Source organism: Ceratina calcarata, unplaced genomic scaffold (genome assembly GCF_001652005.2).
Source record: "Ceratina calcarata isolate Rehan_Ccalc_2016 unplaced genomic scaffold, ASM165200v1 scaffold351.2, whole genome shotgun sequence".
NCBI classification, from domain to species: domain Eukaryota; kingdom Metazoa; phylum Arthropoda; class Insecta; order Hymenoptera; family Apidae; genus Ceratina; species Ceratina calcarata.
The window spans coordinates 164,641-178,177 of NW_017158043.1; the positions used below are offsets into that span (position 1 = coordinate 164,641).

At 37.0% G+C, this 13,537-nt stretch overlaps 2 protein-coding genes across 8 annotated transcripts in view; both read right to left on the reverse strand.

Annotated features, from left to right (window-relative positions):
• Positions 1–902, reverse strand: part of Dh44-R1 (Diuretic hormone 44 receptor 1) — a 58,326-nt gene extending 57,424 nt beyond the window's left edge. For 4 of the 6 annotated variants that reach the window (XM_026813897.1, XM_026813896.1, XM_026813895.1 and 1 more), the window contains exon 1: positions 91–902. Coding sequence is in view for 1 of the 6 variants with exons in the window: in XM_026813899.1 (XP_026669700.1) it covers positions 91–100 (10 nt within the window). In the remaining 5 variants the exon portion in view is untranslated. The remainder of the gene's footprint in view (positions 1–90) is intronic. The other 2 variants (XM_026813894.1, XM_026813899.1) reach the window with 2 other exon arrangements.
• A 215-nt stretch (positions 903–1,117) lies between these two features.
• Positions 1,118–6,289, reverse strand: spin (lysolipid transporter protein spinster). Of its 2 annotated transcripts, XM_026813893.1 has the most exons (10): positions 5,767–6,289; positions 5,490–5,686; positions 5,271–5,422; positions 4,988–5,191; positions 4,768–4,902; positions 4,428–4,689; positions 4,252–4,350; positions 3,925–4,168; positions 2,605–2,699; positions 1,659–1,747 (listed from the first exon to the last, which is right to left on the reverse strand). In XM_026813893.1, the coding sequence occupies exons 1-9, from the start codon at positions 5,972–5,974 to the stop codon at positions 2,647–2,649; spliced, it is 1,554 nt and encodes a 517-aa protein (XP_026669694.1). In that variant the 5' UTR covers positions 5,975–6,289; the 3' UTR covers positions 1,659–1,747; positions 2,605–2,646. The 2 variants fall into 2 exon arrangements, with proteins under 2 accessions (XP_017880977.1, XP_026669694.1); XM_018025488.2 differs by lacking the exon at positions 2,605–2,699 and having other exon boundaries at positions 1,118–1,747; positions 5,767–6,288.
• Positions 6,290–13,537: the final 7,248 nt, after the last annotated feature.

Consider the following 13,537-nt stretch of genomic DNA (forward strand, 5'->3'; position numbering starts at 1 on the left):
CTTTGAAACCGTATTCGTACGTGTCAAGATATTTCACCAACAAACAAACAATTGGAGCAAATAAATAATTAAATATATGTAATGACAAACCTTGATGCATCTCTTGACCTCCTTAAGGAATAATTTCCTTCACTAATGGTGTTCGAAAATTGTATCACTACCGGGACGTTTAACACTAACGGTGTCGATATTTCCAGCGAAATCGTTTCCACTGAAGTGAAACTGTCAGCGGCCGGCAAAATTTGAAAATTGCCAATCTTGATTGACCGACTATTCTAGTCGGTTATGATACGCAATCTGCCAATCAACTTCTCCCGCGTCCCTCTCTGTGCACTAATACGCGTTTATCCACAAGTAATATCAGGCTACCGTTGCATTTTCAGGAGCCACCGCGACCTTCTAGCTTTATTTAGAACTTTTAGTGCTTTGGAGAATCCGTCGAGTAAATTTCCAAACATTTCGAAACACGGGACTTTCATAAACAATGTAGTAATTACGCGCACCACGGATATATACTTCGATTGCAAATTATTTCAAATTTTCTACTTGACGACAGTGGCGCCCGAATAATCTTCGATTCGATCTTCAATGATGCCAAACGTGCAACAGGTTTTAAGGTAACCCGCTTATTATTTTCATTTACTATCGACTGTTGTTTCGGATTGTTGATTGAGAAACTGGAGATGGATTTTTTGAATTCGGTCTCTCCTTTCTGGTATATTCTTCGATACTAAAGCTTCGCGAACGAAGTCATTTTGTGCACTATTGACGCATATTTTGCATTATCTGAAGGAACTCGCGGCGACAAACGACTTATCTTCGCTAAATATTAACTCTATCAACAGCATCCGATCTGCTTTCAAAGAATCGTGATGCAACCGTTTATCAGATAACCCTAATTGTAATCTGTTGAACGAGAATAATTACAAGGATACACACTTCAAATTTTGCACCTAGACACAAACGAGCAGAAATTCTCAGTGCAATAAATATTGCTTTATTCTTTAATTAATCCTTTATACCAGTCCATAACACTTTTAGTTGTTTACTTAAATTATTTATATTACTTTTTATCTAATTTTACATTTTTTTTGATCGGGTTAAAACTAAGCACAAGTTGTTAACAAAATATCTTATTTAATGCTTCGAACACGCTGCTTTTCACATTAATTGCTTAAGCTAACGATTTAAGTTACAGTATTTCATTCGTTAGTTATCCGCGTAGAACTATAATAATGAGTACAGAGACAAAGAGAAATGTTAATATGCCTAAGTACCAAAGTGAGTAACAGGAAAATTTCAAGTTTGTCATTTGGAACGGAGGGAACCTGGCGTAAACGTTTATGTTACATATTACCTAAGAATTAACTCTTCCCGAAAAGGGAAACATTCTACAAAAATATAATATTAGAAGTTATAATACATATCCAGGTTAAATATTTAGACAAATTTAAATATAATAATAGATCCTTGTCAAGCTTAATACTTCTGTACATTATTAGCAGAATTACTTTTCTGAGGACAGTTAACGAAATCATTTCTGTCTCTCGCATTACGGCACAGCTGCTGATCTTAAAGCAAATAGATAGTTCTTTCTAATTAATTAATAAATTCGTTGCAGCATTCGCGCTTCACTCGCGCTTTATTGTCGCACTGTATAATTTTCCTTAGGATTTGTGCGCATCGTCGTGTACCTCGCTTTCAACTTCCTCGTTAACTATGTACATAGATTCTGTAGTGTTGGTACCTAGAACAAATTTTATAAACACACATTAGTGTACTGCGTTTGCAGCACCTGTATTTCTCTGTTCAAGTTCGTAGTACAATATTCTTAACGTTATCTATATTTATTTAATGGTATACATTTTGTTAACTCAGTTCTGCACCGAAAAGAATTCCAGTTATGATAATATTATCAACATGTAGACCAACCAACTCTAACATGCTTCTTATCATACTTCGTACGCGAATTACTATTATTTTTCACCTGATAGTAATAAAATAACTGTGATAGTGGTAGAAAGTGTTAGTACATTTGCATTTTTAAAACAGATATTATTGCCTATAGCACCTTACATGCAATTATCTATCATGCGAAAGTAACGTGACATTTTTAAACCCAGTACGTCTATGCAGTATTTGTCGTACTACACTATTGCAGTAGGCAAGCTTCATCACTTTTTGTGTAACACATCAACTACACACTACGATATTACATTCACACACACCTCAGTCACTGATAAAATGTAAGCGTTATGTTAGGAAGGTTTACCTATGAAAACCAAATGAAGAATAAAAGTAATAAGAGAACCGAAATAAAAATAGATAGCTAGGAATGGAGTCCTCACCTGAATAAAATTAAACAAGAGATAAATTGCAAAACTGTAACTTAATATAAATGAGAAAATATTTATTCGATAATCAATTTAATTACTCTATAGCAATTAATATTTGTTAACTTCATCGATAATCTGAATCGCGATAAAAAATATATATATTATCCATCTCTACGGAATGATATGGATGACGGATGATCTTCGGAGGAGTTAAACTGATTATCGTGTCAAACGAAAATACGTGAAATCAGGAAAATAAATTATGTACCAGGTTTACAGCATACTATCAGGGAAGGCCCAGTGATGCGATTTATAAATGCGTTGATTCAGCTTGCCCATTATTCTTAGAATCTACATACTTGTCTGCAAGAAAGATGTTCGCATATTACATAAAATTAACTCCATACGGATTCCACGTCAAGCCATGTGAAAAACTACATATTGAATAAAATTTATGACGTAGAGATATAATCATGAATAAAGTACAAAATTTGAAATAATAAACCTTTCCCATAGTACCCAATAAACATTATCTCAATCCGATTTATAAAATTAAAAAAATTTTATTAACAATCGCGATTTTTCTTTTTTCTACCTTAATTGTGATAATGTGATAATGCATAAATGATAATAACATAAGGTTTTTAACACATTAAGTGCCATGATATTAACGACAGGATGGAAAAATAAACTAAAGAGGAAAATGTGCTTTTTTCAATAACGATGTAACAAAGCTGTCACTTTTATGCAAGTAATATTTTATAGAGATGTAAATTGAACGACGACGAACTATGCAAATCACTTTGAAAGACTCTCAATACAAACTTTAACAAGTTAAGCGCCTATATCGAGACATTATTATTTAAAAAAGGGACAACTTTGTATTATTTCCTTTCATTGTTACTAATACATTAATACAAATATTACGATCCGTATAATTTTTTATTATGATGACCAAGAACAAGTTTTATAATTATATTGCATTTGTTAAAAGATTTGCAGGCGCTTAACGTGTTAAAAAGACTGAGTTGTAATGTTTTCTTACTTTTCGTCTATAAATTTGTCCACTATTTAACTTCAAGCTTGCCAACAATTCATGCACTGTGCAAAAGTAATTAAAATTTGATTACATCTGAGAGGTATTATTACTTAATATTTAATTGCGATAATCGCAATTAATGTACTACCATTCAAAAAAATGATAGCAAATTCTACTTCCGGCAACGTTTTCCTCCATAGAATATAACTGATGACTTTAACGTCTTGTCACTTAAATTATTAACACGTTATTAGTAATTAATCTAATTGGTAAGTTATACGTTTTCTAAATGTACTATAGATACTACAAGCAATAATGTTATCTTTCTGTTAAAAATATTCGCATTATCTTTGCGAAAAGTGCTCCCAACGTGAAGGTAATGAAAAACTTGTCAAAAAAATTATAAAACTTGCACCAACTTGTGTATACGAACGTATATATCAAACGTTATGCTGATTAGTAAAAAATATTCATACGAACATGCAAATAAGATGCCAAGACAAAATTTCTTTTTCGTTTACAATACATCAAAGTATTCCTTTTACTTACCTGCGATGACGAGGTCGACCATTGCCTTATCTTTTTGTATGTGCAACGCTGTAAGGAAGAAGAACAAGCTGCCGATGACCTCGACGAACATCGTAAGGAACATGGCGTACTGTAAACTGCGGAACTCAATAAGAGTATCGTCAGCTTCACTATTATATACTGATACTGGTATCGGTTGTACTGGACCGTTCATCGATATATTGTGCACATTCGGCCGGAGGATCGTTTTCAAGCCTTCCGATAACTGCAATCGATCAATTACAAAAATAATCGTTCATACCATTATGACGTTCAAATAAATATCCACGAATCGTAGTTGACATTTACCAAGCCAATGAGGTAAGGACTTCCCGCGTCTCCGAAAGCATGTGCAAAAAGTATTTGGAAAGCTTCCGCCGTGGACCTTCTCGTTGGTATCACCACATACTGCGTTAAACGACAAAATTAGAAGAGCATATCAATTGAATCTTAAAATGTACAAAACTGAATATCAGAGTACATACCAACAATATGTCGGCTACAATAGACCAATTTAGGTTCAACGATAATTGTCCAAAGAACACTAACGCATAGCACGCAACAGAATCTGTATTGGCAGTTAAAGTTGCGAAGAACAATAATGGTACGCTAATCAAAAGTCCTGCGGCGCATATCAGAGGATCTGCTTGATGCCAGCGCACTCTTAATTTCTGAGCTAAGAATGAACCTAATGGCACTCCTATTAAACCAGATGCCATTCCAATTAATCCAAATTTGTATGCCACACTGCAATATTAGAAACATAAGAAAAAATTAATATTCTGCCAAATGACTTATTGAATAAACAGACACAGATAGACGTACTCCTCCGGGTCGACACTTTCTCCATTAGGATGTAACGCGAATCCCAATTGTAAAAATGTTGGAGCCCACCAAGATAGTGCTCCAGCAACGAATGCTACGCATGTAAATCCGCCAGTGGAGAGCATAAAGCTTGGACTGGAAAATTTAATAACAGCATTGAATACAGCAAGTGTTAATGTAGATATACGCGTTCTTACGTATTTAGTTCTTTAATATTTACTTTTTTAACAACGCTTTAATATCACTTGACCATGAAGTGCTCGTCAAATGAACTCCACCCTCTCTTTCCCCTCTAATAGGATCTCTAACTACTGTGAGTAATAAAATAACTGCTATTAAACCTAAGAACGGAGTAATGCGTAAACCCCATTGCCAAGCTCCAGTATATTTTGCTGTTTCTCCACCTGTTATATATCCTAAACCACTGAAAATCAAATACGGCTCTTTAAATCTTTCTAATAATTAATCTGACTTGATCATTTAAGAGCATTTATCAAATGTACCTTCCAACAGGTATTGCAAAGTAAAATAGTGCAAGCATTTTAGAACGCACATCTTTCACAAACAAATCGCTAATTATTGTCGGAGCAATTGTAGAATAACTAGCTTCACCTATCCCTACAAGAGCCCTGAATAAGATAAACCATCCAAATGACTGCAATAAATAATTTCATATTTTAATTGTAACTAAAATTCCAAGTGGAACGAGCTTCGATAATTACCTTCATGTACGAGCCAACGAATGTTGTCAAACCCCATAAGAATACCCCGCTACTCATTATAATCTTTCTGTTGTAACGATCTCCCAAATAGCCAAACAAAGGTGCAAATATCATGTAACTTAAGATAAATGCAGTTTGAAGCAAACCAGACTTATCATTGCCGATTTGAAACTCTTTCTTTATATCTGGAAGTACTCCTATAAAGAAATCATATGGAAATATTAGTCTGTTGAACTCTCATGTCGCTTATCATTTTTTTAAATAATACAACACACACCAGCGACCGTGAAACGGTCCATATAGTTTATAAGATTTACGAAACATAACACAATAACTGTAACCCAGTCACTCCTGCTTATGGATCTCAAATCCGAAGGCATTATGCTTTTTATTCGTTTCTCTCTGGTAGTGTTCTGAGCGTTCTCCGTATTTACCACTTGATAATCGTACGTAGATGCATTTGGAACTTCATCAACTTCGACCATGATTCAATCGATTCGTGTTCCGTGCCAATTTTTATTCACATTGACACAGAATTAGGTCTTTCCGTAAAAAAAAATTTTTTATCCATCCGCATAACCTCATGCACGTATCAGTCTGCCGCGAGACTTATTTTTATGAACTGCACTACTGAGATCAGGACCGAAGTACCACCGATGCATTTCTGCGATTCATCCATGAAAGAAAAAATTGTCAATCCGTAAAATGCACCGTTCAATCATTGTCTACAATATTTATACGTTGACTCGCGCGTGCTAACGTCACACATCACACCATATCGCACGATACGCGTCTGCGTCGTCTGTATTAGCTGGCGCTGCAATTTGCATTACTATATATATGCAGCTTGATGCAACTCTAATAATTATTGTTTGAACTGAAACTTTTTAATATTCGTCGCGATTCCTCGCGCAACGCTGTTGCCTTATCAAGCATGTCGCGGTATTTATAAAGCTTGCGTACAAAATACTTTTCAATTGATATCACTTTTATTGAATGAGATAGCTCGGCTTAAAAATAGAAAGTTCGCGCCCGAAAGTGTCCGAGTGTTTTGAATCAGCTCAATAATGACGTGGCACTTTTGTTATTGGTTCATCCTTCGAATGACTTTTGTTTTAATAAGTATTATTCGCGATAAAATACATATATTCCTCCTGTGCATGAAAAATTGATATAAGAACGAAATATGTACTCATCTCAATTGCTAATCTCCCGTATTTCGATGGATCGTTTTTTAAACTCTTTTGTGGGGTATTGCATAGAAATGGGAAACAACTGTCTCGTTTAAATGAAGAATGTAGCCTTTATTTTTAAAAGATACCTTTCTAACTCGTCTCTCTTTACTTTTAAAATACAATTATCATATACAAGTATACAATATGTGTTGTTATAATAATCGCGAAACATATTTAATCATTTCACTTCTCACGAGTAGGTTTATTACGAAGGAACATGTTTCTTTTTAATATGATTCACTGATTGCAGTTGATTTATTACCGTCGTTTTACGCGTAAAAATATATTTACGTGAAACAAGCCATCTCGACCGTACAATAATATACCTCATCAATTGTGTCCTGTCTGTTATCGATGGTTCCCTACGATTCTCATTGTCAGTTATAATATGTCGAGGCAACTTAACCACTGCTAATACCTTAGAAATTACTTAAGTAATATTTAATGTTAACGAGCAGAAGGTGAAAATGGTGAAAAACAATAATGCAGAAGAATTCATAATAACATATATTCTATGTAACACAATACTTACATAGATACGTCTATGTATATATTTTTCGAATCGGTATATATATACGTATACACGTATAACAATCGAACGTTATTATACGTATATAATATACACGTAATAATTAATAAAATATAATGTTTTTGCTTTTTAATAATGTTAATCGTACGTGACTGTAATATATTATTTTCTCATTTCCTTCTCATACGTATATCATCATCATCGTCGTCGTCGTCGATCGATCAGCTACTTTCTACACCATTCATATTGATTTTCATATAATAATAACAATGATCTCAAAAGGCTTATACAATATTCGGCTAGCGTATAGATAGCTTGAGATTTCTTATTTGTCGTTAAATATTTTATGTATATTCTCCTTATGATACATGGTAAATTCATCTGTTGAATCTTAAATCGCATCGTTCCCCTTCTTTTATCTTTATTTGGGTATCTGTACTTATTCCTACGCTGCAAATATATGTTCACTGTCGTTCTTGTGTTCTTTTTTTTTGTTTTATACAATATAAATACAATTTCTCTTTAAATACAGATTCTCACATCTGCAATGAAGCTGTTTCACGCACGTGTGCTGGCTTTTAACGCTCGTTTTTATATGCACGTCCGTGCGGAATATCTGTGCACTTTTGAGGAGATTAATCTTCCCGGTTTTATGCAAACACCGGTTGACCGGTGCAGACCTCATGATAAACTTTTAACGATAATTTATTCTTGGCATAATTTTATTCAAATAATTGATTTCGTCATACGCGACTGCAAATCAAATACAAAGATACGGGTAGTGTTTTACTTATAAAATCGATCAATCATGATATCTAACGTCATACGAATAAAAAAGATCGAGTTGGAAGTTCAATTATACCCTGTGACAGAATCTCGGGTTCGAAATATCAATGGAAATGAAGATAGCGAGAAGGAGCCAAGGAAAGGAGACAGACACGAGAACTTCCTTCTCTTTGGAAACTGATGAACGGGTCCGAATGAAAATTTCAACGCTCATTGCTTCTATTGATTCGAAGTTAAAAATATCTTGAAACGTCAAATGATTTCGTTTGCATTAACGGTACAATTCAACCTCGAACCACGAGGGATTTTATTGTTACGTAACGAATATCGTTGATAAAATGTATTACAAATCTCGAGAGATTCCATCGTTATTGTTTAATTCGTTTATCTCCTGGATAAATGTACGCGAGACAGCGAACGGCTGTCCGTTATAATTCAGGTCCACGGATTTAATGGTCACCGGATAGATGTAACAACGACGTTAACGATGAAGCCGTTGAATGAATGAAACGTACGTAACGCGTGTTACGATACGCAAAAGTAATCGAAAAAGAATTTCATATTGTTCGGAGTTAGGTCCGTTGTCGCGAAAGCAAATTGCATTCGAAACGAACGCGTGCGTTTGTGTCCGGAATACCTCGAAAGACGAGTATCCGCCGACCGCAGAAATATTCACAAACGGTCTGATTGACACGGCGTTTAGTAAATGAAATAAATTAACGAAGCGTTCGGCGGATACCCGGCTTCGTCGACGGAACAACATATCGTCGACAGAGGCGCACGGGGCGCGCTATTTAACAAACGTCGGGTTGCTCCGTTATTCTTCCCTCGTTCTTTGTGCTTGATTTCGTTGACGCGGAAGGAGAACGCGTATATAAAAACACGGGACATCTATTGCTATATTACTGTATTGCAAATGCGTGTTTCGACCCTCGCGTCGGTTCGGTTGGTCCGACTCCTATGCGTCTCGGCCATCGTTCGAACAATTAATTATCCTGCCCGTTTCAAATTCAACGACCGTGTACAGAAAATTTGTTAAAAATCGCTGCGCTTCATATTTATATATTAATTGTTCGATAGCGTTATCGAAGAAAAGTTGTACGACCAACGTATGTATGTGTACTCTTACGTTTTTTCTTTTTTAATATTACATGTGTATACAGTCGTGTCGGGAGTTTTCGTTCTTCTGACAAAAGACTTTAGGGGATGTTCGTGATGTCAGCTGGTGAATGGCTCCTAACCGGAGCGCGTGAACGTACAATTGCTATCGACGGTACACTCTCTGCGTTTGCCTGCGATCCGGCCGGCTGATTTCGATGAATGCGTCGGATCGAATAGAGTGTACGAGCATTCAGCATCGGATCGGTGTTACCGCGTGTGAACGAAAAACGCGAAACCTACGATGGATACACGCGGGCGCAGCGCCTGCAACGACGCGAACAATCCAGTCTACGCGTACTAAGTACGTCCAGTTTCTTCGATAATAATCCGATCCTGATATGCTTTATTATCTAATCTTGCGTACGCGCAACGTTGGGAGAAAAAATCGTCCCGTTGACGCAACGCGAAGATGAAACAGTCTTTGCGTCTTGCGCGACGCTCGTCGTCGATGTTGTCTATAGTATATATGTATACGTTCTATCTTAATTCTATTAATAAATATCTAGTCGAACAAATGAAACTTGCCGTCTAATTAATTAGTGACGTGCGCTGGCAACGTGCGGCGCAACGCGTTCCTTTGGGAACAGTCCGAGCCGTTTCCCGTTTGGTCACCCACCTTCGCTTCTAACCGATCACCCATCGTAACAACAAATTACCAGTGCTACCAGCGACGCAATCGTACTTCCGTTACCACTGATTACTTGATAAATGTTATGTAATTCGAGATTAAATTCAAACTACGTTAATGATTATGTTTCTCTCTCTTCTGTAAGACAGCATCTCAATCCATATCACACTGCAGATTCTTACTTATAGTACGGCTAATAATATCCGGAATTTCGTTGCATTTCCCAATTTCATTTCGTTAGTTACAATATGATATTGCTAACGATTATTACTGTAACTACTCTTATCGATACTACGAGTCTCACAGACTATTTATCGTTAATGTTCAGGAAGATGGTGTTCAAGATTTTGATAACTGTTAAACGTTACGAATAATCCTAAAGTGTACAGTGTGTTCGTGTTTCGTTTGTCTGTATGGGCACTAACAGATATCGACACCGATGTCGTGACATACACTCGACGGAATATTAAATGTACCAGCGGCAAATAATTAAGAGCACCATTCTCAGCAAGTACGAATCAATAGGACCTCGATAGACGGTGATCGATCGATCAAGGGAACTCCGCTTCCTGATATTGACCCGCTCGCGAGCTCGAATGCAATTTGCGTTTACACGAAATCTATTGAAGCCGCCTCCCTTTAATTACATTATCGTTTACTCATTTTTATGGAGTTTACTTTTATTTAATATTAGGATAAAAAGTATGCGTGTATCGATTCGGAGTTCGATGGATTTTAATATAGAATGAAAAATCTACGGGAATACACAAATCTACTGATCACAAGAATTATACGCACGATTCAGTATTTTCTCTATTCTATGTATCTATGCTCGTTATTAGGTTTGTCATTTTAGGGTAACGAACGATGATTGGACAGAATCGTTTTAGAAATTCGATTAATCGAAGACGATGTTGAATTTCGAAACAAGCGTTTCGCAAACCGGCTCAGAAATGCTCGCCTTGTGGGCGAGAGAGTATCTCGAGGCTGCGATTATGTCCCATTATGGCACGAGTATTAAAGAAGCGTCTACGACGTAAATTTCTTCCGATAAATTACAATGTACGTATATACTTGTTTTGAGCAACGAAATAAATACTATGCAAGTATACAATTGAAAGACTTCGTCCGTCAGTCGAAATTAAAATTCGTCGATAGACATTCTTACCCCTAAAATTATCTGTAGTACTATCACAATGTAATTAACATTAATGTACGTACTTATGTATGTTTTCAAGCTTCTACGATTACACTATCCCATTCCTTATCGATGCAATATTCAAAACTAATTAAACATTGAAAACTAATAAAACTAATTTAACAGACGAAATACATAATCTACACGACACAGAATATTGAGATTGAAACTTGCCAATAACGCTCGTGTTAAAATATCTTCCGTCAGTTATTAAAATCTAACGCGACAATTATAGCACCGCTTTCTCTTTCTTAATCTATTAATTATTCAAGCATTTCAATTATAAAAAGAATTCAAATGATCACCGATCGCGCTTTTGTTTACTGACGTACGTTCGACGATTTATTTTTAGGGAACGTGATAAACTTTGTTATTGCATTTCGCCCGAAACGATGCGACGTACATACGTACGTGTGTATATGCACATAATTCGCGGACACAAGTATTTGTGTCGACATGACAAGATTGTGTGTCGAAATGAAAAAGTTACGGAACGAAATAGAATAACGGCATAAAACGGATAAAATGAATTAATAAGTTGATACGGTTTTTTTTTTGTTAGACAGGTTTATTACCATAAATGAGTCCGACGATCAAATTTACACTGAAATTGTTTGCCTGTGGACGTTCTATCATCCGGTTTATAACAATGCGTGTCTCAGTCGATATACTCTGTAATCGCGTGTGTGAAGTACCGTCACGTTCGTATTAAAATCCGAGTGTCATATAATGCGACATAACCACAGCAGCAGTTTTCCGTTTTCCTTCTTTTAATATTAATCTATGCGATGCGCTTATTCCTCTCTTAACTCGCGATAAATAGAAGCGTCTGCAGCGATATACGGATATAAAGATTCGATAAAGAGTCGCTGGTCGCACACAGTGCCAGCCCTCTTCCGGTACAGTTTCTGGTCAGAACGGTGCGCGTCCGATGACTCGATGATTCGCGAAACAGACTTCATCGGGACGCGCGCCGACACCCGGAGAGTATTGCGTAATACTAAACAAGTCCTCTAAAATACATTGATAAAGGATTTGTATTATAGCGTACTCCTCTCTTCCGATCTCTCTTCATCTTTTTTTTTTTTGCGTTTTTCATTATTTAACCATCGCTTAACCGTTACTGTTAGTGACGCCTAGCTTTAATAGACTTGTTTTCATTTAAAAAGTGATGATAATGACGATGACGATGGTAATAATGATAATCAATAAAAATTAATAATTAATAATGATAATAATATAATATAATAATAATATAATATAATAATATATAATATAATAATATATAATATAATAATATAATATACTATTAATAATATGTCTTTGCTTTGTGCGATCGACCAAGTGCGGGACGTGGTCGAAAAGGCGAGCTGCGCGGCGAGAAGACTCGTCAACGGTAATTGACTCGGTGTCGCTTTTATAAATACGCCTTTCGCCTTCTGTCCGCGTCGTCGTTTTGTCGCGTGCGTCGGCGACGATTTTGCTAAACAGGTACTTTGCTATACGTGCAATAAATTTCGTCGCCCGTTGATCGTCGAAGACATCGCCGTTCGACTCGGCTCGACGTGATCGTGGACCGTGGGTCGGGCGCGTGCACCGGGTGCACAGCTGAAACGTCGATAGTATAGTCGGGAACAATCCTCGATCGCGTCGGTCTTCGTGATTAACAGAGAACAGGCAATCCGTGTCGCGTCGATTTTTCAGCTGTGCACGTCGGCGCGTGACACGGTGTGTCTTTGTATCAACGTCGGTTCATAATAATTAACGTGGAGCACCCCGGTCGACCGCACGATCAAAAAATTGCATTTCATTAAATCGATATGAGATCGTTTTGGTATGATAATCCCGGCCATTCGATTTCTCCGCGACGCGACGTGCCGTCCCATCTTTTTATTCTTTTGTCTGCTAGCTTCCGAATCTCGGCGATCACGCTGGGACGCGACGCGCTGTGCCCCGCGGCACGCTTCGATTTCCATGTTATATCATGTACTCCGGGCGGGACGATCGCCGTCCCCGCTGTCGTCCGATATAGGATTTTGATCGCCCCTAATTGGCTCGCTTGTCGAATCGATCGAATGTGTTTACGGTTTTAATATATAACACGCGCGGACTATGCTCACAGCTATCGCGGGCGTACAGCGTTGCCAGCCGTGTTTAAAAACGTGTTCCATTTTCAGTCGCCACTGCAGTTTGAGGAAACGTTTCAACGATACACATCCATGTCCATCGACCCGCGAGAAACGGAAACGGCGAGAGCAAAAGGGAATTCTCGCGATAGCCGCGCGATCCCTTTACGGAGGATCGGGCAATCTTGAATCGTGGCAACGCCGTAGACCCACGAGAACGACTTTTATTTTATTTCGTTTTAACAATTATCTATATTGTCGTTGGAGGATAGTCGGCAGAAAATGATCTGGCCTCAGATTCGTACCCGGCGTTTGAACGTTTTCAGGCGATTCTATTAAATGCGATTACAATATATTTCTATATTTTACAATTAATAACGAGCGA

Bases quoted from the DNA above. Each gene is read 5' to 3' on its own strand.
- spin (XM_018025488.2), bottom strand. From the start codon at position 5,974: ATGGTCGAAGTTGATGAAGTTCCAAATGCATCTACGTACGATTATCAA. The intron at 5,192-5,270 runs GTACATTTGATA...TTTGATTTTCAG, and splicing joins TTTGCAATACCTGTTGGAAG to TGGTTTAGGATATATAACAG. The intron at 4,351-4,427 runs GTATGTACTCTG...CGTTTAACGCAG, and splicing joins TTGTAGCCGACATATTGTTG to TATGTGGTGATACCAACGAG.